This window comes from Phascolarctos cinereus, unplaced genomic scaffold (assembly GCF_003287225.1).
Source record: "Phascolarctos cinereus isolate Bilbo 61053 unplaced genomic scaffold, phaCin_HiC Scaffold_726;HRSCAF=1367, whole genome shotgun sequence".
Classification (NCBI taxonomy): Eukaryota; Metazoa; Chordata; class Mammalia; order Diprotodontia; family Phascolarctidae; genus Phascolarctos; species Phascolarctos cinereus.
In genome coordinates, this window is record NW_027556098.1 from 214,305,776 (window position 1) to 214,330,112 (window position 24,337).

The following is a 24,337-nucleotide window of genomic DNA, read 5'->3' on the forward strand; positions in this document are numbered from 1 at the left end:
GTCTTTTTAGTTTAAATAATGGAACGTATTTGACCTTGAGAGGAGTAGGTGCACCTCCTTCTAGTAGTGAAATCAAGAATGTAGACTGGAACCTTCATTATGTGCCACAGAAAATCTCTGTATCATAATTATAGCTCACATTTAAATGACACTTTCTTAACAAAAACAAAGGAACTGAGGCCCAAGAGAGATCTTTGAAATACTAAAATAAAATGATCAAATTTACATTTTGCTACTGAATATTTTCACCTGAGAGGTACCCCAGCATAGTGGATGGAGAACTGGCTTCAAGGCAGGAGAACTTGGGTTCAAGTCCTGCCTCTGAAACATGCTAGCTTTATGTACTCTGGGCAAGTAATTTAATCTCTGAGTATCTCAGGCAAGTCTCTAAGAAGGTATTGCAGAATATTCACTCATCGGCGTTGGACGATGGGATTTTCTCACTAGAAGTTCCATATACAGATGAAATCACATATCTGGACCAAAAAAATTACTTGTCAATGGCCATTCCTCTGTTTTGTTCTTTTTCTTGGTTAGTCTGTCTAGTTAAGGAGTTTCTTAACCTGGAGTCCCTGAACTTGTTTTGTTTTTTACTAACTTAATAACTCTGTATCAGTAGAATTGGTAGCCTTTGTAATTTTCAGAGTTTTATTTTATACACTTTAGCTATTATCCTTAGAGGGTGTCCATTGGTTTTGCTGGACTGCTGAAGGGGTCATTAACAAAAACCTCTGGGGCAGCTGGGTGGCACTGCCATATAACACTTACTAGCTGTGTGACTCTGGGCAAGTCACTTACCCCCAGTTGCCTCACCAAAACAAAACACAAACACAAACCTCTAATCTTGTTTTTTACATATAGAATTTGAATTTCAAGTACTACCTAATTCTGCTTCTGATTATAAATTGCAACAAACTTAAAGTGAGATCACTTGAACATTTCAGGAGCGATTTGCACATTGAATATATAGGTTATTTATTGATTTAGCTTTCTGAGTATGCTATCTGTGTGCTCTAGAATACTGAGACTAAACCTATAGCTGGTGCTGGTGCTCCATAGTAGCCTGCTAGGGTTGATCTCCCTGGTGAGAACTTATTAAGTTCCCATCAGGTTGCTTTCTGTAATGACCCAGTGAGATCAGCAGGAAAGTGAACTTGGTGAAATTGTTCTCAGAAGTGATCCAATAATAGATCCCTCAATAGGAGTTCAACCCAATTAAAGTATCTGGAGAAACAAGCAGGTGTAATCACTAGGGGCTTTTTCTGCAAACTCCATTGTCTTTAGGGTGATTCTACCAAGTTCCATCTGGAAATAAGACAGATGCCCATCAATTATCTTTATCTATGAACTGTACAAGCAGCTTAGATAACAGAAAAATGGTCCTACCAGTTTCACTGTCTAAAAAGGCTAAGGCCCTTCGATTTGAATTGCAAGAAAAACACATAGAATTAGGAGATGTGTAGCATCAGAATTTTTAGATTCTATTCAGTGCAGGAATTTGTTTTGCTTCACAATGAATATTTGTTATAAGAGTTTTGCTTTTACTTTTTCAGCAGAGGTTTAGGAAGTTGGAAGAGAGGAAAAACATTTTGTTAATTAAAAAAACCTAAAATGTAATATAATTACCACATGAAAAACAACCGTTTTTGTTTCCAAACTAGAGAGTTTTCATCTATATTTGTCTTAACCTGTTTTGTATCATAGATTGTAAACTATAAAGAGCCGAGATTGTTTTTCAGTTAATGTATAACCAGTTTGACATGCTGAGTGTTTAATAAATATAATTTAACCCTACTTATTCCAGTCTTCAAACAGAATATTTGATGATGCTAAAAATAAAATATCTTTTAAGAATTCATCTTTATTTACATCTCTTTTCTTGTTCAGAAGTAAACATGACATAGTGGAAAGCATATTAGACTTGGGGTAAGAAGGCCTTATTTCCAGTCCCATCTCGGATGCTTAATAACTTTGTATTTGTGGTCAAGTCACTAACCTCTTTGATCCTCAGTTTCCTGATTTGTAAAGTGGGGATAATACTTGCACTACTTCATATAGGGTTGTAATAAGCAGAGAATTGTAAATTGTAAAGAAAATATCATTAACTGATTCACAGCTGCTTTACTACTACTACTACTACTACTACTGCTTGCTAAATAGAAAATCATCATTGATTCTACTAGTAAATTACAGAATTGTAATTACAGAAATGAGGAGTCTCATTAGAAATAGTAGTCCCTCCAAGGAACCCCCAAGGACATAGATATCATGTATGGTAAAAAATTATGTTAAATGTGAACAGGTGATTGTATTTTTCCTGTACTTCATATATATGAGAGCAGAACAAAATATTGTCACATTCTTTTTCTCTTCCCTTTCTTCATGGTCCTGATTCTTTATTGCTTTTTTCATCTGCCATTGGTCAGACCTTTTGTTTGGGGGATAGGATTTTGAATAGAGGTGGGGGGTTTGTTTTGCTTTTTAGCAGAACCCTTTATGTTGCAAAAGACTAAACTAAAATGTCTAAGGCTATTCAGGAGGAGTATTTATGTATAATTTTATCATAGATGCTCCTCTCTGAGCAAAGATTTTTTTTTAACTGCTAAGACTCTTACATTGAATGAGACCCATTGGGAAGAGTTTTATAGAAGTGGATTATAACCACTAGTATGGTGGTAAAGGGGAAAAAAGTTATTTTATTTTTGTGTGTGTTAAAAAATATTTATAATATATCCAAAACAATATCAGAACCATTTTATTCAATTTGTTATCATCAGAATTGTATCTTGGTTTGTGTTTATTCCTAAGTGTGCAAAAAAGCCACACTGAAGGTTTCACATAGCCCATGCTTCCCATCTTTGATTCTGCAGAAAACATTTAATTGGGATGATAAAGAAGTATTAATTTTAGCTGGGGGTGGGAATAGGATCAAAAGGTTTTTATATTAGAAGGGTCTTTACAGATCACATAATCTAAATCCGTCATTTTGCAGATGACGGAACTGAAGCCTGGGGAAGTTAAGTGTTGCTTTGGGTCAGGATTAAAATTCAGGTCTTTAGATTCCAAATTCTTTCCACTAGATGATGCCTACTGACATTTGTTTAAGTTGTAGCTAGTACATACTAAGAATAATTAATCTAACAAGGGAAAAAAAAGGACTTTCATTTGCTTGGAGCAGTTATAAGTACCGGAGTAAAGTCGATGTGGAAACTATGTTTTCTAAAACTTCTTATAAAAATAACCCATCTTTTGATGAAAACTGATGAAATTAGTAACCTCTCATCATAATGGAAATGTTCTTTGGTCCCTTATAGGTAATACTACACTGAGTGGTTTTTTCAGCTTGATTCCTAATATATTAGCTTGCTTAATTCATTTGTTGTTTAATGAAATTGTTGACAAGTGTGATTTTGCAATTTTAGCACAGTCATTTTATGCTTTGTAAATTATACTCTTAAATATGAAGTTCAGATAGCCACCTAAATGAATGCATCATAGAATGTTTAAACCCATTAAAAATGTTTAAACCTATATGTTACATTGTTAAGGTTAACAAATTGTACTTGACTTAAATGCAGCCAATGGGAGTAGCAATAAAAATTCATTTTTATTTAGGAATTTATTATTTTTGGTTCCTGTCAGATTTCATACAAGCATATTGGATTAGTTGAAATAATTTAAAACAATTAGTGATAATTAAATTTCATGAGTAGGAATAAGTAATACTGTTAGCAACCCAGAAATCCCTATGTTGAGAAGACTCCCTTCTCTATAAATAATTAGAATGAAGTGTAAATGTTTTTAGTATATTTAATAGATATTAATTTTATGTGTTTACTTTTTTCAGTAGATTAAGGTAATATTACCTTTATTTAAGGGGCAGCTAGGTGGCGCAGTGGATAGAGCATCAGCCCTGAAGTCAGGAGGACCTGAGTTCAAATGCAGCCTTAGACCAAACATTTGTCACATTACTAGCTGTGTGACCCTGCGCCAGTCACTTAACTCCAATTGCCTAAAAAACAAAACAAAACATTATCTTTATTTAGTACTACCCCCCCTAAATAGACTCTTTTCCTCTATCTTTCCACTGTCAACTCTAAATTATTCAGTGACAGGGATAGTAAAGTCTGTAACTCAGTTGTATGATAATCGTACCTGGTTTGAACTTGACACAAAAAAATTTTCCAAGGGAAACAACCAGGCATCAAAATGGACAAATTCTAATTTCATCAACTTTCTTTTCCCATAATCACCCTCTAGTGAACATGGCAAAAGAAGTTAAATGTCTTAAATGTATACTGCTTTTGCATTCAGAACTGGATCCATGAAGATATTCAAGCCACAAAATGTTTTTAACAAGGTCATCAAATGCCCACATTGTATTACTATTTGACCACTTTCAAAACACTCAACAGATAGGGGATAAGGAAAATAAATGCAGAAAGGAAGGATGTATGCTCCAGTTTCCTGGGAGAGAAGGTGTATGGAGGAAGAAGACATACTCAGAAATCTGTTCAGGATTGTTCTGTATTTGTGTGTTTTTCCCTTTTTTTCCTGGCCCATTCTTGCTATTGCTACTTATTTCATACTTACATGACCAGAAGGAAATCTTGGGTTGAGTTCCTGCTCATGGTAAAATGGCAATTTCAGCAGTAAACAAGAGCCATCCCTGCCTTCAACTCCCCCCCCCCCAACAACACCACAAATTTATGTTTTGCTAGCCTCTCTCAAGTTCCTTTTCACCAAGCCCAAGCTCACAATTCAAAATTTCCAGGTCCAGGCATACTGTATATGTAGTATTTGGGAATTTGACTTTTTTCATTTGATGTCAGCATCCACATAAGGAAAAATTGTTTTTGTGCCTTTAAAATACCCATTTTTAATTGGCTTTTGGTAGGAAGTGGCCATTGTAAATTTAATTATGATCTTTTCCTCATTCTTGTTAGGTTTCAAAATCTCAAATCCAACAATAACAAAATGTATTTTTTCAATATGACAAAGTTACATAAGAAGAGAATCCCATTGCACGTAAAGAAAAATGCAATTATTTTCTATTTTGAATCTCCACACTGCTGTTTTAGAAAATCATATCTGATTATTTGCTCAGCAGAAGATTATTGAGTTGATTTAGCTGTGATTTTACTTAACAAAGCTTCAACTGCATTCCTACTGTGGAGTCCAAAAAAGGTAGAGAGATATAAATGATACATTCAAACTGTGATTTTTGTGAACAGGGCCATCAATGCACCCCTCGGAGCTAATAGCGGAGATGAGAAACAGTGGGTTTGCACTAAAACGAAATGTACTGGGGAGAAACTTGACCGCAAATGATCCATCACAGGTAATGATCTTTTTATCAGTAAGCTGAAAATGTCTATAAATCTAAATGTGATTGCTTGTGAATTGCTACTTAATGTTTTCCAATATGCATGTCCATAGGAAAGCAAGAGAAAGCAATGGAAAATGTTTAAGATCTATTGTAGTTTTGCTTCTTTACCAAGATGGCAAATAAGAACTTATTTTTAAACCTCTCTTTTAATAAATGAAACCTCCTCTGGTTAGTATAAATGGGCTATCCACTGGCACCACTGGTTAGGGTTCTGAGTATGCTTTGATGCTTCCTTGATCCTAAGGAATCTGGATGACAGAAACCAGTGGGGGGAAAAAAGAAGTATATAAAAGCAACACCCCCCCCAAAAAAAATGACAATACGGTATTTTAAACTGTTATTTATTGACTTAATTTTTTTAAAGTTGTCCACATATGGAAACACCATGTTTCTCAGCATTAAGGGGGATTGTACAAATTAAGAAGACAGCTCATGGAATAAACATGAAATGTAAGACTCAGTGTTCTATTGAAAATTTGAAAGCAAAAATGGGAGCAGCTTTAAGGTTCCTTTAAAGGCCCATGATCTTATTCATTATGTAAATTTCTTAAATTCAAAATAAATCTCAAAGGTTTGACATGATTCAGCCTGAGGGAAGAAGGTGGGGAGGAAAGCTATGATATGTGATGATTTGTAGCTCTGGCATCCCTCCTTAAAACACCCTGATGCTGGCTCAGATGTTCATCTCTGCCCCAGTTCATCATATCCCCCTGGGGTGTTTTTTTCAACCACTCACCCATAAGTATTTGTCAAGCAATCTTATAACTTGTTAAGAAATTTAGCATTTTAATATCAGTCTCTTGTTGGTACAGGAATATGTCGCAAGTGAGGGTGAAGAAGACCCAGAAGTTGAATTCTTAAAATCACTATCAACTAAACAAAAACAGAAACTACTCAGGTAATTATACCAAAGTATATACTTGATGACTTGAGCTATAATTTTCTTTATGTTGAATTTTAATGTACATATTTAACTGCATGTGAGCCTAAGGGTTTACAGCAGATACTTTGCTCTCCAATTCCTTTCATCACATTAATTGGTTTTTAAAGTATGACTATAGTGATGAAATTTAGTAAGAAAGAACTGTGAATATACATTTTATACTTAATTTATAAATTTATGGGGGGTTTCCAGTATACTTAAGAGACATTTATAGATTGTGCTTTTTAGAAGAAATTTAAAATTTCTGTCTTTCTCATTTTCCTTAGAAAATATTTGCAGTTTCTTAGATTTTTGGTTTTTTTGTTTAGTTTTGATTTTTTTCATTATTTGAAGTAAACGAGTTTTGGGTTTCTAATTGATATCTAAGTTGTCTATATCTTTCTGCATATCTGTTTACCCCTGAAATTATGAAATTTCTTCTAGAGTACCAATAGAGGGAGCTTATATTTTGTAGGTACCACAGTGTTAGGAATTTTTAGAGACTGGTAAATTTGCCTTTCCATTTTATGTAGGTAGAGGCTAGTAAAAACATATATGTATCTAATAAACCAATTAAATAGTCTAGAAAATTAAAAAAAATTAAATTCTAAATTACTTGGTAATAGGATTAACAAGTATCTTAATTATTTAGAAAAATACAGAATTCTAAAAAAGAACAGTGGCATCATACATTAATTTTGAAAAGGGTATCAATTTGTAAAGAAAGGTAAATCCATTGAGTTTCAGGTTGCCATTTTTTTAATTTAAAAAAATGTTAAGTGACATTTTTATTATACTTTAAAATAACTACACATGTATAGTATATAATTTTTTTAGCCTAAATTTACCTACACACCCAAGTTCCAAGGCATCCCATATAGTATTGTTTTACATACCTATTAGACTAGGCTTTCTTTAGCTCAGAATGACCATTTTAACATCTTGTAGTGTCAAATTCTGAGTTGGTACTATGAGCAAAAGAGAAAAAAATAATAAGATGGAATTAAATGAAAAGCTATTCAAAGAATAGCTTCTGGATTTGATTGGTTTTGATACATTATAGCTTCCAAATAATTTTATAATTTGAAACATTGTTCTTTACTTTTTTAAAAATTAAGTCTGCGTAAGAGAGAGCAAAGGGAGAGAGAAAGAGTATGTGTATTATAAGACGTTATTTGTATAGATAGATGAACTATATAATGTGCAAAATTCTTTCCAGTTCTAAATTTATTTGAAAGCCCCCAGGCTGTTTTTGCACTTGACCTCATCCCTTTAGGAAAGAATAAGTTCTGCAGAAAAGGGAAGTAATAGTGCATTTAAATAATTTAAAAGAAAACTTTGTCATTTAATAAAGTGTAGAAGTGGTTATTTTAAAGTCAGTACCAACACCTTTAAAAAAAAAATAAGTGTACAATCTTGAGCCACTGAACTAAAATCAAGGAGCTATGTTTAGCATGCTGATTACTCTTTTATCTCCAAATAAAGGAAATTGGATCGCCTTGAGAAGAAAAAGAAGAAAAAGAAAAAAGATAGAAAGAAGCAGCAGCTGCAAAAGAAGAAAAGCAGAAGTAAACACAAAAAACATAAGAGCAAGTCCTCCTCCTCCTCCTCTAGTTCTACCACCTCCTCTTCCTCTTCATCCTCTCTTCCTCATCTTCCTCCTCTTCCTCATCCTCCTCCTCCAGTGAAACTTCAGAAAGCAGCACTGAGAGTGAGAGTGACAGCAAGGAGAGAAAAACACGAAAGAAGATGGCTTCTAAGAAGAAAAAAAAGCCAAGTCTTCAGAAGGTGACAGCAGTGATTCTGAAGGGAAAGGGGGAAAGTCTGGGAAGGCCAAACTTGATGAAGAGCCCTCCAGTAGTCACAGTCACAAGGAAAAAGCAAAGGAGAAGTTGAGGTTTTCAAAGCAAGAGAGTTTTGGGGAGAATACCAAGTGGAGCTACTGTGGTTCTGAAAGAAAGTCCAGAAAGCAGAATCACAGCCCAGGCAAGGGGAGAAATAGTGGGAGCCAAAGCAGGCAAGACAGGGATCACAGAAGCTCCAGCACAAGTCACAGCAGTTCTGGCCCAAGACAGACAAGAAAGAGACCAGGCCGGAGCCCTAGCGAAGAGCAGCGCAGAACAAGGGAGCCCCCAAGCTCCAGCACATGTGTGTACAGAGGTGAAAAGAAACCCAGAGAGGACTCCAGGGGTGAGCGTGCGAGGGCAAAACACAGACAACGAAGCAGGAGTGAGACTGAGTAAAGAGAAAGGATCTGCGACAGGTACCTGGAAATAGAAATAGCTCCACTGTTTATTGACTACCTTCCCCAAGGGCTAAATTATGTACTATTGTCTTTCTAATAAAAAGCTGTGTTTTCATTTTCCACTCCTGTAAACTGTCATTTCACGCACAAAACTCCATCAGTACTGTGAGAATGAATCTTGTGAATATTTGTAAGTAGCCTGTTTTTTGTCTGTAGAAATATTTTCTTTTGGTGTTTTTTGTTTTCCTGTGCTAAATGAACACTCATATAACTTTGTAAATGACATTTTCTTTGTTTTGAAATATCTTTTAAAAAAAAGAACGACAGTTCATTGAATGGGTATAATTTAATTTGAATTTCTTATTGTTTTTAAGGTTTAGATTTGCTTTGGGCAAAGCACAATCTGTGTAAAATCCTCTTGTAATATGGTTAAATGCTAGAATAATATTTCTAACTCCTTCTGGGGTAAGAAGTAGCCTGAATATAATATTTTGGGCAATACTTGAGGGAGTTTGGGTACTGGATTTTTTTTATTTTTAAACTTCTACCTTAGAGGGCAGTTTTCATGAGCTAAATAATGGTTTTAAAAGTTCTGTAGAAATGTATAACATGTTTTGGCCTCCTGCAGTGTATAATGGGGTGAGGACTATCTTAACATCACGAACCCCTGTTGGTCTTTGTCACTGTGGAGTCAAGTTATTGTTCGATAATTTTTCAAGACATGAAAAGAATACTGTTTGCAGCCTTAACTGTTTCCAGGTATTTCATTCTAGGCAGTAGGATATTAACTTGGATGCCTTTTTTCTGTTGGCACACAGCTGTTAAGCTTTTATTTTTCTAAAGGCTTAAGTTTTCACTTCATGTCATAAAGATGAACCATTTTAATAAATTCCATTATTTTTTAGAAGTAGTGAGAAACATTGCTTTTTGATGTTGTATCTGATTTCAGAGGAACAAGGTTCTAAAATCAAACACATTGTGTTGCAAAACATCCTTAAAGTCAAATGTTGGGAAAAATAAGATAATCAAGAAGTATTTTCATATAAATTGTCCAAGAGACAAGCAGAAGCCAAATAAGTACCTACAAGATATGTTATGTGTACAAGTATTTTTATCATGTTTTCACATTTTCAGGGTGTAAGTGTTTAGATTCAATTGTGTAGATTTTGAGGTTCTTACCTACCCCCTAACAAAAAAAAAAATGAAAAGCAATTGAATGCCTTCAGGCAACTGAAGTAAATATTATTGAATCAGGTTTTCCTTTGTTTAATTACTTTCTTTGATGGATCTATAATTTGGAGCATTAAAAGTAAAGCTACTTTATGTGTTCCCACACCTGAGAAATGCATTATCAGTACTAAGAAAAATTTTAATCCTATTAGATTTAATTGCCGTCATACTGACTTTTTTCTCTTCTTCGTTCCTCTTTGCCAACAACTTTGTAATTTTTTGAAACAGGGCACTTCACTGTTAACACCTAAAAGAGTTTTTTGGCCAAACTAGTTTGGCTTTGAATGAAAAATAAACCAATGTAGAGCAGTCCTTTAGCCTTCTGACACTTGTCTTTCTGTAAACCAGTGGCCTAAACATTGAGAGGCAAATGTCCCTTTTGTACTTAGAAAGCCTTTTTGGATGGTTTATTTTCTTGATGTTTTAAGAGACAGTGTAAGTCACTTAACTGGGCAAGTCATTTAACCCCAATTGCCTTAAAAAAAAAAGAGTGTAAAATGCAAACAAAAGCCCAGATATAACTTGTCTGATTATAAGGAAGACTCTTACCAGACAAAACATTCCTCATACACACAGTATATAGTTATAGTGCCTTTGAATTTTCAATACAGCTTTTGGCATGAAGCACCTAAGGTGACTTTGGCTAAAGATCAGAGTAGGACTTGAATGGCTTTCATCTCAGCTTTCCACACTTAAAAATCAAAAGGAGAGGCATTTTACACACACACACAGAAATAATAAACAGTTTTATGGAGACCTGCTTTGTTTTATATGCCTTAATGTAGATAATAAGGAAAATAGCTTGAAAGTAATTTTGTTATCTTGACATAGCTGTGAATTAAAAACTCCTAATTCTAGGTTTGTTTTTCTGATTGTTGTAATAGGAATGTAAATTACAGGAGAACATAAGGAAATGAACTAACTAAATAATTCTACAAGATCTTTTTCTCTGGTATCACTTTCCTGTGCAGTTTTCTAATAAAGGATTTGGGAGAGAGTTGAAACCATTCATAAAATAGATTCTCTACATTCCCTGATGTCAAGGAAACACAATAACCGTTTTAATGGACGTCAACTTAAACTATCTTCTACGTGATGTTGCCTTAGAAATGGCTGAACACGTGTCCATTTTGTTTGAGTATGAGTATTCCATCCTCATTTTTTCCTGCAATATATTAACAATAAATCTGAGGATTAGTTGCTGGCAATCTTAGTGACAGGCTTTCCATTTCCTGTTTGTCTATCTGTCTTTAGAAGGGGTAATGTACACACTTTAGTTCTGACTGGTTCACTAGTACCAGTGATAGTCGTTTGACCTAATTTAACATGAGCAAATTAATTCCTGTAGGAGGTGCTGTTGATTTACAAATGGCTAGGAAAGAACTATGGTTTCTGTGGTGAGACTTGATTGTTCCAACATCAGTGTATGGACATGTGCCCTTAGGCAGAATTGCATTTAGTAAATCTATGCCAAGATAGACAGATGGCAGCACATCATTTAGCAGCCGGTTGGATTACCTTGCAACGTTAAATGCAGATTTTTTGTTGTTGTTGTTTTTAAGGGAACATGTTGATCATACCCTCTTGGAAAGCTTTGGGAAACCTTTTTTGTTGCTTTTCCAGAGAACCCATGCTGGTAGTAAATCAGATCAGTCTCATTCTCTGCAAGCCTGATGTTTCCGGTTTTAATCACTGAACATTTAGCATAACTTAGCGTTGACCTGCAGGTGTTTAAAAATCTGCCTGGGCCCCCAGGACTATCTGTCTGTATCACCTAATGACCCCTTAGTCACAACACTATCAGAGAGTGGTAGGTAATACATTCTGCCAGTCCCTATGCTCCATTCCTCTCTGCAGTCTGCTCTCCAGATCTCAGGGAGAGCTTTGCTTTAGCTAGATGGTTTCTTTGCATTTAAATAATAAATCAGTAGTGGTAACCTATGGAGAAAAATAAGGTTTGTCATTATCACCGTTTAAAAGCCCTAAGGAAAGTTTTGTGGTTTTTTAATTCAAGAGATAGTGCAGCATTTTCAGTTTTTCAGTGCATCTCAAGCAAGAAAAGAAATGACAAAAGGGATTGGCAAGACTGGACCCTAATCTTAATGCTAACTGACAGATGAAGGGAGCTCACCTTTGCAAAGTCCCAAAAGAGAGAACTTGTCTTAGTCTCTCATTCAGAGACTTAAGAGCCTAAAGAAACAAGACATAGCCTTCCCTCCTTCTTTTGCCTCTTCACACAATACCATGCCTCACCTCCAGAATTAGGAGGGGAAAAAAATAGGTGAGGGAGAGGAGCTGATGAGAGGAAACAGGAAGGGAATTAGCTACAGTGTAAATTGCAACCCTCCATTCCCCATAGGGAAAATCAAAAGTCTATCTTGCTGTCACAAGGGCCTAAAGCAATTTATGACAGGGAAGATGCATTATGTTCTAAGGAACAGACTCGGAGGTGATGAGAGTCCAAGGCTCTTAGCTGCTGTGGTTTCAGCTGCTTTAAGACTAGCCAAGTAGCACTTTTTCCCAGTGACTAGACGCAGGGGCAAACAGTGAGTGCCTGCCTGGCTTCAGATAAGTCCCAGTGAGGTCTTGGCTGGAATCACTGGACTTCTGTTACTTCTAGAGAAAGGCTCAGATGAAGGGAAGCTGGTCGTCCCTAGGTGTCCTTGTGCTTTCCTCACCCAAGTGCCTCAAGCAAAATGCAGAACACATCCCAAACTCAAACAAAAGTGAACAGGGGAAGGGGAGAATCAGCTATCTATGAACAAGATTTCAAATCCTGGCTAGAAAGATCTAAGGTAAAAGAGCCATTGGTTTGCTCCTTCCCTCGCTTTACAGCATTTCCTTGGCTAGGCCTCTCGTCTAGCTCAAAGAGGATTCCCCTCCTCTCTTCCAGCATCAGTGGACAAACTCTTTGGGGAGCCATTGCAGATACTAGAGCTGAAGTTCTTAAGAGAGAATTAATTTTATCCCCTGCCTGCCAGGCTCATAGCAGTCCACATTCATGGGAATAGCTTAAGATGAGGTGACAGAACCTGAAAAACACAACCTATTCACCTGTACTCTGGCATGTTTTGAGCTCCCTGGTCCCCACCTAGACCCCCCACTCTGCTTAGGAGCACAAGTAGTTAGAAGAGGGAGCTGATGAATTTATCAACCAGCCTACCTTCTTCCTGCTTTCAATGTTGACTCCACAGGTGAATCACCAAGAGTCACTTTTTTTAGCTTCAGTTTCTGTTTCTCTTATTTCTTCTATCCTGGGCAATAATAAAAAGCCTGAAAATCTCTTGGAGGCTTGATAGTCACAATATCAGCCATCATTAAGAAGGAAAGAGGATAGGGAGGGAGGAAGAGGGGGGAGTAGAATCAATTCGTAGCTTCATCTTAAAAAAACACAAAAAATAATGCCCAAGAGGAAGAGTCAAAATGAAGAAAGGGCTAGGAAAACCTGCATGCTTCAGCAAAATGAAAGGGTCCCTGAGAGCCAGGTGACCCTGAGAAGTCGCATCCGACATCACATCAAGGACACTCCCAGATATCTTTCACCTAAAGTGGATATGTATACACAACTTATATACAGACATGTATCTGAATATATTTGCCTCATGTATTTCTATGAACTCCCTAGTCTGGAAGGGATGGGGGGGTAAATAACACTGAACGGTTAAAATTATGGAGAAGGGATAATAACTGATTACTAATTTGAAAGTAAATAAACAGGTGACTTTTTCAGATCAAATTCCTTCTTGGATCGTTACAATAAATATCTCTGAAGGAAGCTCTCTATTTATGTTGTCATTGATTAATTCTTCACTACCTCATTTGATTTCGATTTAGAACGATTTGATTCTAATTTAATTAGCATGTAATTTGGATGTACATAATTACTGTAATTATGACATTCAGGTAAGGCAGCTTTAGGCTGAAAGGCAATTTCAAATTTTCTAGCAACCTACTTTGTACTGGGAAATGGACAAGGACTTTGCGCCCTGGTACCCAAGTAGTAATTAGCACATCTTTGAAATAGGCAGTGCAGTGGGGTTTGTATTAAAACAGCAAATACAAAGCCGGCCGAATTGCCCACTGAAAAGGTAGCTAACGTGTTCCCCCGGAAACACGCTACATTTTACTCAGTGCGAGTTCGTGGGAGATTCGTTCCTTGGAGCTGGCGCTCTGAGGCTACAGAGTCCTGCTCGCCGCTGAGCTGCCAACAGCTCCGCCGCAGGAGCGCACTCGGGGTGGGCATGTAGGTTGCTGCTTTTAAAATAAAAATAAAATAAGGCGGATGGGGGAGGGGGGCTGTCGAAGAAGAAGAGGGAACTGGAGGAGAGAACAATCCACATAGTGGAGAGAAAATTATCAAACCGCCTCCGACTGCTATCCAATTTTAGAATTTGATTTAAAAGGAAAAAGGTGGGGGCAAAAAGGGGTATGTTTGCGCTGCAAGACAGCTTTGATCCCCAGGGAGGATATGTAGGCGATGGGCTTAGGAACTTCTCACCTCCCCTCTTCCTCTCCCTCCATTTCCTACACACACACACACACACACACAAAATGCAGCCTCCCAATCATTCCCAGCAGTCTGGATCTTCAGTCTCAAGCTGGGGCAGGGACCATCGGTGTGTAAACCGCAGGGTGAAATTGTACCCTGGAGGGGGTGAGGAGATGTCGAGTGTCAAACAGACAACTACCCCTACCTCCCCATCCCTGCCTTCTCTCTCCCTACTTTTCCTCTGAGGACCACTTTAATTCTTCTAGACTTAGGGGTTGGGTTTGGGATTTTTCCCCTTCCGGGTTTGATCAACTTGGTTTCCCATTTCGTCATGGAAACTTTTGGCCGGCCTAGCCCCCACAGAGGACAGGTTTCCCAAACCACCCAGAGATTCCTACCAGCACCAAAGGACCTTGGGGGAAGAAGGGACGCAGGCTTTTGGTCGCCCCTGTGGGTGGTCAGAATGCTGGAGTTCATGCAGCCTGCCAATCCGGGGCCCAGCGTTAGAGAACCAAGAGTTCTAGGACATTGAAGTTCCATTTGTAAAAGAACGTTAAATGGCAGCAATTCCAAGTCTAGGATCAAGCTCGCGTTAATTTTTCGTTATACTTTGATTTTTGAATTGCCACGTTTCAGGAACGATCCCGTTTTCTCGACCTAGAGCTGTAATAGCCAGAGTAGTAACACAGTGCGTTCAAAGTAACGCCTCTTTATCATACCTCATCTCCTCTTTTCCTCTGGAACCCCAAACCTCTGTTTTTCTCTGCTGGACTCCCTAGGTCTTTAATGCTTGGGTGCTAAATAAAGCCCATTGCCTTTTCCTGCGTTGTTTCGCCGGGACAAGGGGGAAGTGCTGCCCTTCCTATCCTAGAGCTCTAGATGGCGCCAGAGAGCCACAATTACAAGCATCCTCTCAAAGGAATCAAGAGCGACTGTCAAACATAAAAGCAAATCAGAGTTTTCAGTTTTTTTAATGTGTTAAGAATGTTATTCCTTAAGAAAATTTGTAGCTAAATTATTCTCACTTAAAATAAACACTTAGTATACCAATTACACAAATGGGCGGGATTTATGTAAGATTTACTTCATCTGCATTTTTGTAGTGGAAGAGAGCCTTGGTGAATACAGATAATAGATGCAAATAAGATTAGAGTTAAAATAAATAAAGTTTTCATCTGAATAGAAGAAAATCATTTTTACATGACTTTTAACGATTTAACGAAAAGTCCACACATGCATTCAGGTGCACGAATCTAATCTCAAAATAATAATTTTTTAAAGGAAACGCTGTAATTCTCAATCCTCTCACCCTCACCCCCACCAGGTAGGAAGCTACCGAGGGAAAAAGAACAATGACAACAGCAGAAAATAGAACTCCTAGTGGATCAGAAACTTAGACAACGAGTTCTGGTGGGGCAGGAGAAGTCAACTCCGGAGCTGGGCCCTCGACCCCCGAAGCCTTGCTCCAAACCTGTTTGGATTGGGGCTGGGCGGTGGCAGGGATGGGCGAAAACTTAGCCGAGCTCCTGGTACTGAAGGTGAAACTCGCAAAACAGAGAGCATCTGAAATGACACCGAATAAAGCGAAATTAAATTTTCAAAACGTGGGGCCAATAGCGTCTTCTAAACCAGCTTCTCTGAACTAAACTCCCCGAACTAGAAAGGATACTCCAATTCTCTTAGCTTTGTCCTAGGCTCCCCCTCACCCTGCGGGACGCCGAGGCCCATCCTCCCAAGCCGAACCAGGAGAGCCCTGTATGCCGGCACTTAGTCTCCCTAAGGAAATGCTATTCAAGAACATGGTTTCGAGAGGAAAATTAAGGAGTTTTTATATGATCAGTTTTATTTACTTTCCCAAAACGTCGCCAGACCTTCCTCCAAAACTTATTCTTATTCACATACCCATTTGCCAACCAACCACTTGCGTAAAAATTTTTCCGAACCCAAACCATTCAGCCTTATGGGTTTATCTACTGATGCCTACAACATCTTGGGAGTGAGGGATTTGAGTTTTACTGAGAGAGTGATGCCTGAGGGGGAGAGGGGTGCCTTTTTCTTTGTTGTTGGGTTTTTTTTTTAACGGAGAAGGAGGAGAATGTGTTTTCCCCCTTCACTCTTTTCTTTTCAGGTTACACGCTCTCTATTTTCCTCGATGAAGGAACCGGCTCTGCAGCCCCTCAGCCGTTTCCCCAGCTCGGTTTCTGGGGAGTCTGCAGATGATGGACGTTTTTTGACCTGCGGGGGCAAAAGCAACGCAAAAAGGTCCTTGATCACTGAGCTGAGAAGTGTAGCCCTAGCCGGAGAGAAACTGGACCTGGATGGTCAGGTCCTTTGATCTGTTTTTATTATACATGGGAAACAAAGCTGACTTCTGCCCAACACCCAGGGAGCATCGCATTCCTCTGAAAACCCAACAACATTAACAACCAGCTAGGAGGGGAGATCCCAGCCCAGCAGCCCCGGCGACCTCACTTGTTTATTTTCCCCTGGCGCGACAGTGTCATCCTCACCAAGCTCTACTCTTCTCCCATCCTCCCTACCCCACCCCCAGCCAATTCCCACCCCTACTTCCAAATACCATGCATCTTCCACCAGCTTTTTTCCAAGTATCAACCCGCCTACTCTGGGTGGGAAGACCGAGAGAAAACACCCAAGGGTAACTCTGATAACATCTGCTCGAGGTGGCAGAGAAAATAGCAAAGGGAAAGAAGGAAAAATCCGGGAAAAGTAGTACGGTGTAGGAAAGCTGTGGGAAAGGCAAGCTAGGGAAGGCCCGGGGGGGGGAGGGAGCAGGGGCACAATGGTATCACGTTGCTAAATGACACCAAAGAGCTGTTCTGAATGCCCCTGAAAAAAATGCTGCTGGCAGGATGGATCCCTTTCTGTCCCGCGTGCCTGGCGACCTGCACTAGTACTTATCATCCTTAAGAGTCTGGTACTTGGCTGTGCTTTCCAGATCGGTATTTTGAGAGAGGATGTTTTGTTAAAAATTAACGGGTTATGGGAATTTTTTTTTTTAAGATTCAAAATCCTCATTCGAGTTTATATGACCGGCAGTAATAAAACAGAATTTCCGTGGGGGCTGGCTTAGCTTGCGTTTGCTATTGTGTAGGGGGCGCTTAGAAATATTTTTATTCTTTGAACACGGACTTTATTTTCTAAATTAACATTTTTTGAATTGCGAAATTATCTCATTTAACCATTTTCTTTTGCCTCTCTCCCTTCTCTCTTTTAAACTGTGGCTGTTAAGTTGGTGGTCAGAAGACAAAGGGAGTGAAAATAATTTTCATTTCAATAATTGCCTTCTGGTCAATTTAACTGTGCCTTATTTTGAAAGAGACTGTCTAAATGAGATTCCTGTCCCAAATGTGTTCCCAGGCCTTATCCCAGCCTTTAATTATTCCTGAGTTTTTTTTCTTCAGAATAAGACGCTGCGCTGAGTAATCACAAAGAAGTCAGAGAGCATCCTTGAACCTTTTCAATAGCAGAGCCACTGATATTCAAATAACCTGCGAGGGCCATTTGACTGCATGGGGACATAAGCATTTCCAATTCACTATTTGCATAGATCAACTGTCTTTGAAAAGGGAAGGAGCAGTTGTCTTCCATAACATTAAAAAGCCTAGTTATCAAATCAAGTGCTTAGTTTGGGGGCTTTTAAAACATTTACACTTTATCTCAGGTTGCCCTTTACCGTTTGACATGCAAATTTGGTGCAGTTAATTTAGACAATTAAAAAGATCTTCAAGGGAGCTTTGTCACGGAGAATATTCCGAGTTTTCCCCGTGGACCAGCTGAGATAAAGTTGGCCAGAACAAATGATGTCTAGGAGATTAATTAGATATTTGATAAGACATGAATCCCTAATAAGGGAATACAAGGCACAGGGGGCTGCTGTGTGCTCTAAGTCAAAATTAATAACATTTAACAAGATTTTCATTTAGGCATGAAATGTCTTTTCCGGAGTCTGACTAGCGATTTATCCCCTGAGATCACCTCGCAACCTACGCAGCCTTGAGAGGCTAAAGACATTTTTGTAATGTTTTAGTTTTTTTACTCGCTTAAAAGACAAACAAAAAATCTACAGTTTTACTATGATCTAGGAGTGTTCCCTCCCACTGGAGTTTTCATGTTTTAAAAATGCAAACTGCCTCTCTTCTATCAAGCCTCCAGGATTTTAAAAATATCACCTTTTGAAAGAGCTCACATTAAGAAGGGCAACTAACATCTTTGAGAAACAAATTTAGCTGTTGAAAAATAGACTATTTTGCCTTTTCAGACATTTCTATATCTTACGGGGTTTTTTTAAAATGAAACAGATATTCCCTATATCGACTACTACTAACATTGATGGGATTTTCTCCCCCACCGGGAAAAAAAAAGTCTACCCAAGGAAGGGTTGTTTGGGGGGGAGGGAGGGAGGGAGGAGAAACCGGGAAAAGGAAGTGTATTGTTCAGAGTCCTTTAATAATAGCAAAAGGAAAATATTATGATGCCAGGATTTTCTTCATACAGATAAACGCATTTAATTTCTTTAGATGACCTTAACTTACGTGTTTGTGAGTGAAATGATAACTCAACATTTTAAATATCTTTACATATATACTGACTTCCACAAAGTGCATCAGAAAATTTAAAAAAAAAACCTCCCTGAATTTCAGGAATTCACAAAAAAAAACCCTATTCGAATAAACATTTACAAGAAAATAAAAGAGAACACAATCTTTTGAACCCTATTTATACAGATGTTATGAAATACAGAGAAATTGTCTTTAGACTTCCAGTTTAATTTCTCACCTTAAGCCTCTTTTTTGATGCTTCCTTTTTAAAAAGTCTCATTGTAAATAGATATCATCAAGCAGGACTTGGAGTATTTTATATATGATATAATCCACACAAAGGGTCTGTTTTTATAGGTCCCATTTGTTTTCAAATGTTCTGACAGCCTCTGCTGGGTGGTGGGGTTTTGTTCGTTTTTTTGAGATGGGGAAGAGGTGGATTAAGGGGAGGAGGTTGGGCTGAGATAGAGGGAGAGTTTGTGTATTGCTCTTCACTCAAGAAGTTTGTATATCGGGGTGTGTGTGTGTGTGTGTGTGTGTGTGTGTGTGTGTGTGTGTGCGCGCGCGCGTGTGTGTATGTGTTTTTCTGTGTCTCTGTGGGTTAAAAAAAAACTGCTTTGAATTTGCTGGGATTGTTATTAGTAGTTGTCCCTGGACCAAGCGTGGCATATTCAAGTCTCCGCTGCAGTCTGGAAGAGAGAGATTCGCCTAGAGCGGGGCGGGTCACACCTCCCGCTCCAAACTGGCGCTGGAGCTCACCAGCGGTTCCTTCTCCTTCTCCTTCTCCTTCTCCAAACGCGGGGAGCAGAGGAGGACTAGGGGGAGACGGGAGGGAGCCTCTCTCGCGCTCGCTCGTGCTCACCGCATCTCTCGCTCCCATTCGCTCTCGCTCTCGCTCGCTCTGCGTGTCTGTCTCTCTTGCTCGCTCGCTCGCTCGCTCTCCTCACTTCTCACCACCTCTAAGAGTCGTTGGGCCCCGAAGCGGATTCCTTGCCTCCCGCTGAAGCAGCTGCAGCCGCCGCCGCCGCCGCCGCTGCAGCCGCCGCCGCCCGGGCCGCGCTCACCCCGGAGTCGTGAAGGATGAGGTCCGGGGACTCGGAGCGGGGCGTCTCCAGGTTGCTCGCGTCCGTGTCACTGTCGCTGCCCTTTTTGCCCCCGCCGCCCCCGTTGTGTGTTTTAATGTGTTTGCTCAGGTGGTCGCTGCGCATGAACCGCTTGTTGCACACAGGGCAGGCGAAGCGCTTCTCGCCCGTGTGAGTCCGCAGGTGCCGCTGCAGCTCGTCCGAGCGCGTGAACCTCTTGCCGCAGAAGAGCCAGTTGCAGACGAAGGGCCGCTCGCCCGTGTGCCAGCGCAGGTGCGCCTTCAGGTGCGACGTCTTGCCGTACACCTTGCCGCAGCCGGGGATGTGGCAGCTGTGCAAGCCCTTCCTCCGCAGGCTTGCCCCGGCGGGCCCCAGCCGCTCCGCCTCCTGGCAGTTGGGGCAATCGCAGGTGGCCCGGCCCGAGTAGCGGCGGGCAGAGCGCGCCGAGCTCCCCCCGGCGGCGGCGGCCGCGGCGCCTGTGATCATGGCGCTGGCGGCGGCCGCCACGGCGGCGCTGGAGTCCGTGTAAGAAGGCAGCACCGGCTTGAAACCCTCCTGGGTCAGCAGGTGCTGGCTGGTGGAGAGCAGGTGCGAGGCGGCGGCAGCCGAGGAGCCCAGGCCGGTGGAGCTGAAGGCCGAGTGCGTGAGCGAACTGAAGTCGGGGTTGTAAGTGCCCAACTGCGAGTGCAGCGAGGCCTGGGGGGCGCCCGAGTGCAGCGAGCTCTGGAGCCCCCCCGCCGGGTTCTGCACCTCCAGCCACGAGCCGGGGTTGGTGTGCACGTCCCACCACGAGGAGGCCGCCCCGTTGGTCACCTCGCCGGCCGCCAGGGTGGAGTGGAAGCCGGACTTATACCAAGACTCGTAGGGGTGCGCCATGCCCACGCGTGGGTACAAGCTGTCGGCTGCCGACGTGTGCACCTTGGAGATGAAGGCCGACTGACCGCCGGCTTCCTGGGGGGACACTCCGGCCGCCGCTGCCGCCGCCGCCGCCGAGTTGGAGAAGAGGCCTCCGTAGTCGCTGCTGAAGGCGGACGACGTGGGCGACGTGGAAGCCAGGCAGAAAGCGCTGTTGGCGGCACCCGAGCCACCAGCCAGTCCGCTGGAGCCTCGGCTGCTGGTGGCCACCGCGAAGCCCGAAAGGCTGGAGCCTAGGTTACAGCTGGAGGTGGAGCGCTTCCAGGGGTGGAAGCCCCCCCTTGGCGAAGGCGCTGGACTCCGGCAGCGTCGTCAGGGGGCTGGTGTTGCCGATCTTGTTGCAGGTCGCGGCCAGCATGGCCAAGGGGGTCGTTCCAAATCTTGGCTCTTCCTAAATGGGGTGGGGTAGGGGGAGTATAGAGCGGGATAGAGGGAGGAGAAGGGGAGGAGGATAGGGTGGGGGAGGGAGAGGGCGGGAGGAGGTGGGGGGAAAGACACAAAAGTGCACCCGTGAGCAGCCTCATCACCCCCGTACTAGACAGTCAAGGAGGGGGGCGGCCCCCCATTTCACACCCAACCCCCTCCCATAACACTCCGCTTGGCTTCCGCACACCCCCTTTGCACACACAGAGGGCAGCCAGCGCACCATGCTAGGGCAGAGGGAATCAAAAGGAATGCTCTCTGGGATCCAAAAAGTTGCTCTTCTTGGGGGAGGTTAACAAATAAAAGATGCATCCACTTATCCAGCGACACTCGCAGCAGCAACTCCAACCCAGAAACGGGGCGCGGGTTTGCTTCACTTTTTAGCCTGTCGTGTGCAGAACCAGACCCCTTTTTTATAGAATCGACCCAAATCGCCTTTTAGGGATAGAGGGAGAAGGTAAATATAACAATAATAAATACGAGGGGTGGGAAAGCGGTATTATAAACAGCGGCACAGAGACCAAATCGAATGCCAATCACTGAATCAGCCATTTCCTCCCAAATCTTCCTATGATTTTGATCTCTATTTTAATTTAAAAATTTTTCCCATTTACAAAAAAACAAAAACCAAAAAACAACCCGATTCTGAATGCAACAATAATCCGAGATGAAACGACATACGGCGACGGATTCCAAAGTCACAGAGAGGTTGGGCAAACCGGGATAAAAGCACAAACGTAAACGTTTGTTTACGCGACTAAACAGACTTCAATGCAAATAAAGCTGCTTTCTGGAAACCCCACGGTAGCGTAATTGCAACATTTCCCAAAGTTGGGGGAAGGGAACGAGGGGGAGGGGAGAATAAGCCACGAGAAAGAACGAAACCCCCCCCTTTTAAAACCAAATCAAAGGGAGCTTGCATACAAATTGTTTTATTGCAAAGGCGTTTCCAGAGCTCCCCAAACTTGAACGGAATCTGCCCAGAAAATGCAGCAAGAGTCTTTAAAGAACCAGAAACTGCATTACAGCAGCAACAGTTTCTCAAGCAACCGTCCCCGAGAAGCCATAACAAAAAAATAAAGTCACTTAAAATGTGCAAATATATATATCTGAGCCTCCGACTTACCCCAAGTATAGACGTAGCCATAGCACGTCCCTTGGCTGACTGCTGGGGCCGAATGGGGGGCTCTGCCAGTCGCGGCGGAGAGGAGGAGAGTTTCCTCAGCTCCCTCCTTCTCTCCCCGCTTTACACCGCTTGCACTAAGTACACTCCTGGCTCCTGTGGGCAAAACTCAGCCTAAGTGTGGGGAGCGCCTGCTTTGAAGTACCGCTGGCTAGGACTCTCACCCAATGAGGGCGCAGAGAGAGCAGACAGGAGCTGCCCCGTAGCCAATCAGACACTCCGAGGTGCCAGAACCAGGGCTCCGGGCGCGTGCCAGTCAAAGGCAGAAGGGGGGGGAAGGGAACGCAATGCTTTGGACTGAAGAAATTATACTGCAATTAAAATTTTAAAAACACACACAACAACAACCTAGGTTTAAATAACGCTAAGATTGTTACACAAAACAACAAAACCCAAGAAATGCAAAGTTAAATGTGACTCTTCCCCCACCACTTGTAGGAAAATGGGGTGGGATGGGGGAGGCACGGAGGAGGCACAAACCAGGGCAGAAGGGGAGAAAGAAAATGTCAGTTGTTAAATTTGCATTTCCTGACTTTTGCTAGTCTATATGATAATTTTATCATTTTACAACTCTCTCTCTCTCTCTCTCTCTCTCTCTCTCTCTCTCTCTCTCTCTCTCTCTCTCTCTCTCTCTCTCTCTCTCCCCTCCCCAATCACTTTATATGCAGTCTGTATTGCTATCTGTGCATCTATTTACCAAGTCACTTATTACTCCTATATCTAATTTCTATACGCTCTGTTATCCTGGAAAAGAGGTACACTAGGTAGAGAAGCAGAACAGAAAAGACAGAATCTTATTTAAAGAGTCCTCAGTCCTCTCCACAGCCCTCCAATAAAAATATCCCATATACTAATCCAAAGGAGACCCTGAGCATTATTTACCCAACAGCTTAAAATGTCTCCCTAAATTGACACTTTAGTCTGTCAGGCCTTTATCTTAGTCCCCAAGACCCACTGCGCCCTAAAAACACCACTCTCAGAAAAAGCTTCTCCGAGTCTTTCGAAAAGTTTCTTTTAGCTCTTTATATACCAGGCAGTTATTAAATTTGATCAAACAGTAGGAGTTTTTCCAGGTTTCATTTTGGAGAGATGGGGAAGAGGGAGATAGGAAAAAGTGCCTCTTAACATACTTTACCTTGATTTGTTTTTATTTGTTGTAACGACTTCCAAAATCTGTGTGAGAATTGTTTTCTTCTCCCCCTCCCCTATTCTTCCCTATTTTGTCTGAGGGAAGTTTTTGTTGTTGATTTGCTTATTGCAGCGAGTTAGGCTTTAAGTGTTTGAGTGCAGCCTGACATCTGGTTTTCAAGCCACAACTCTACATCCCACCATTTGAAGCCTACTAACGGATGGCGGAGAGGCTGCTTGCTCCTGTCTCACACCGCAGCAGCGCGAGGGCGCCGTTGTTAGCCTCTTCTTCCCCCACCCTCGGCTGTGGCCTGTCTGTACTGTGTACACTCTGCACTCCCCTGCGAACTACAGATTCTTTACCTGCTCTCTTCTTTTGCTGAAATAGATACGTACAAGTCGTGGGTCCTGGGTGCATTGCAAACTAGTTTCTGTTATTTGTAATTTTCGGAAACTTCCCATGTCCCTGCATTACTGTCATCCCAATAGTGGGGTGGGTAGATAGATAATGCAAGTTTAGATATTAGGGTTCCATGTAGTTGGCTCTTTGGGGACATTAAAAATGCTGATATCATTATGTTTCTTCCTTTTGGTGTCGCTCCCTTCTTTCTCTTCTCCAAGGCGGCAGCTGCCCACGATTTTTGAACCAGAAATATGAATACATGCATACATGCAGTCAGGGTATTAGTTTAAAATTCGTTCTTTCTCCCCCAACTCTCCAATCTAAGTCATCTTCAAGTACCCAACCACTAAACGCCAAACCTGAGGTACA

The 24,337-nt window shown here is 41.3% G+C and overlaps 2 protein-coding genes across 2 annotated transcripts in view; one reads left to right on the forward strand and one right to left on the reverse strand.

Annotated features, from left to right (window-relative positions):
- Positions 1-8,678, forward strand: part of CIRSR (corepressor of RBPJ and splicing regulator) — a 34,685-nt gene extending 26,007 nt beyond the window's left edge. Inside the window, 5 exon segments of the mRNA XM_020991000.2 lie at positions 5,235-5,341; positions 6,202-6,287; positions 7,797-7,951; positions 7,954-8,082; positions 8,085-8,678. Of these exon segments, the coding sequence (XP_020846659.2) occupies positions 5,235-5,341; positions 6,202-6,287; positions 7,797-7,951; positions 7,954-8,082; positions 8,085-8,653 (1,046 nt within the window). The 3' untranslated portion in view covers positions 8,654-8,678.
- A 10,101-nt stretch (positions 8,679-18,779) lies between these two features.
- On the reverse strand, positions 18,780-22,530 carry SP9 (Sp9 transcription factor). The gene is given in 3 exon segments (XM_020990833.2): positions 18,780-21,110; positions 21,112-21,222; positions 22,381-22,530. Coding segments are annotated over 3 exon segments (1,449 nt in total). The 5' UTR covers positions 22,402-22,530; the 3' UTR covers positions 18,780-19,793.
- Positions 22,531-24,337: the final 1,807 nt, after the last annotated feature.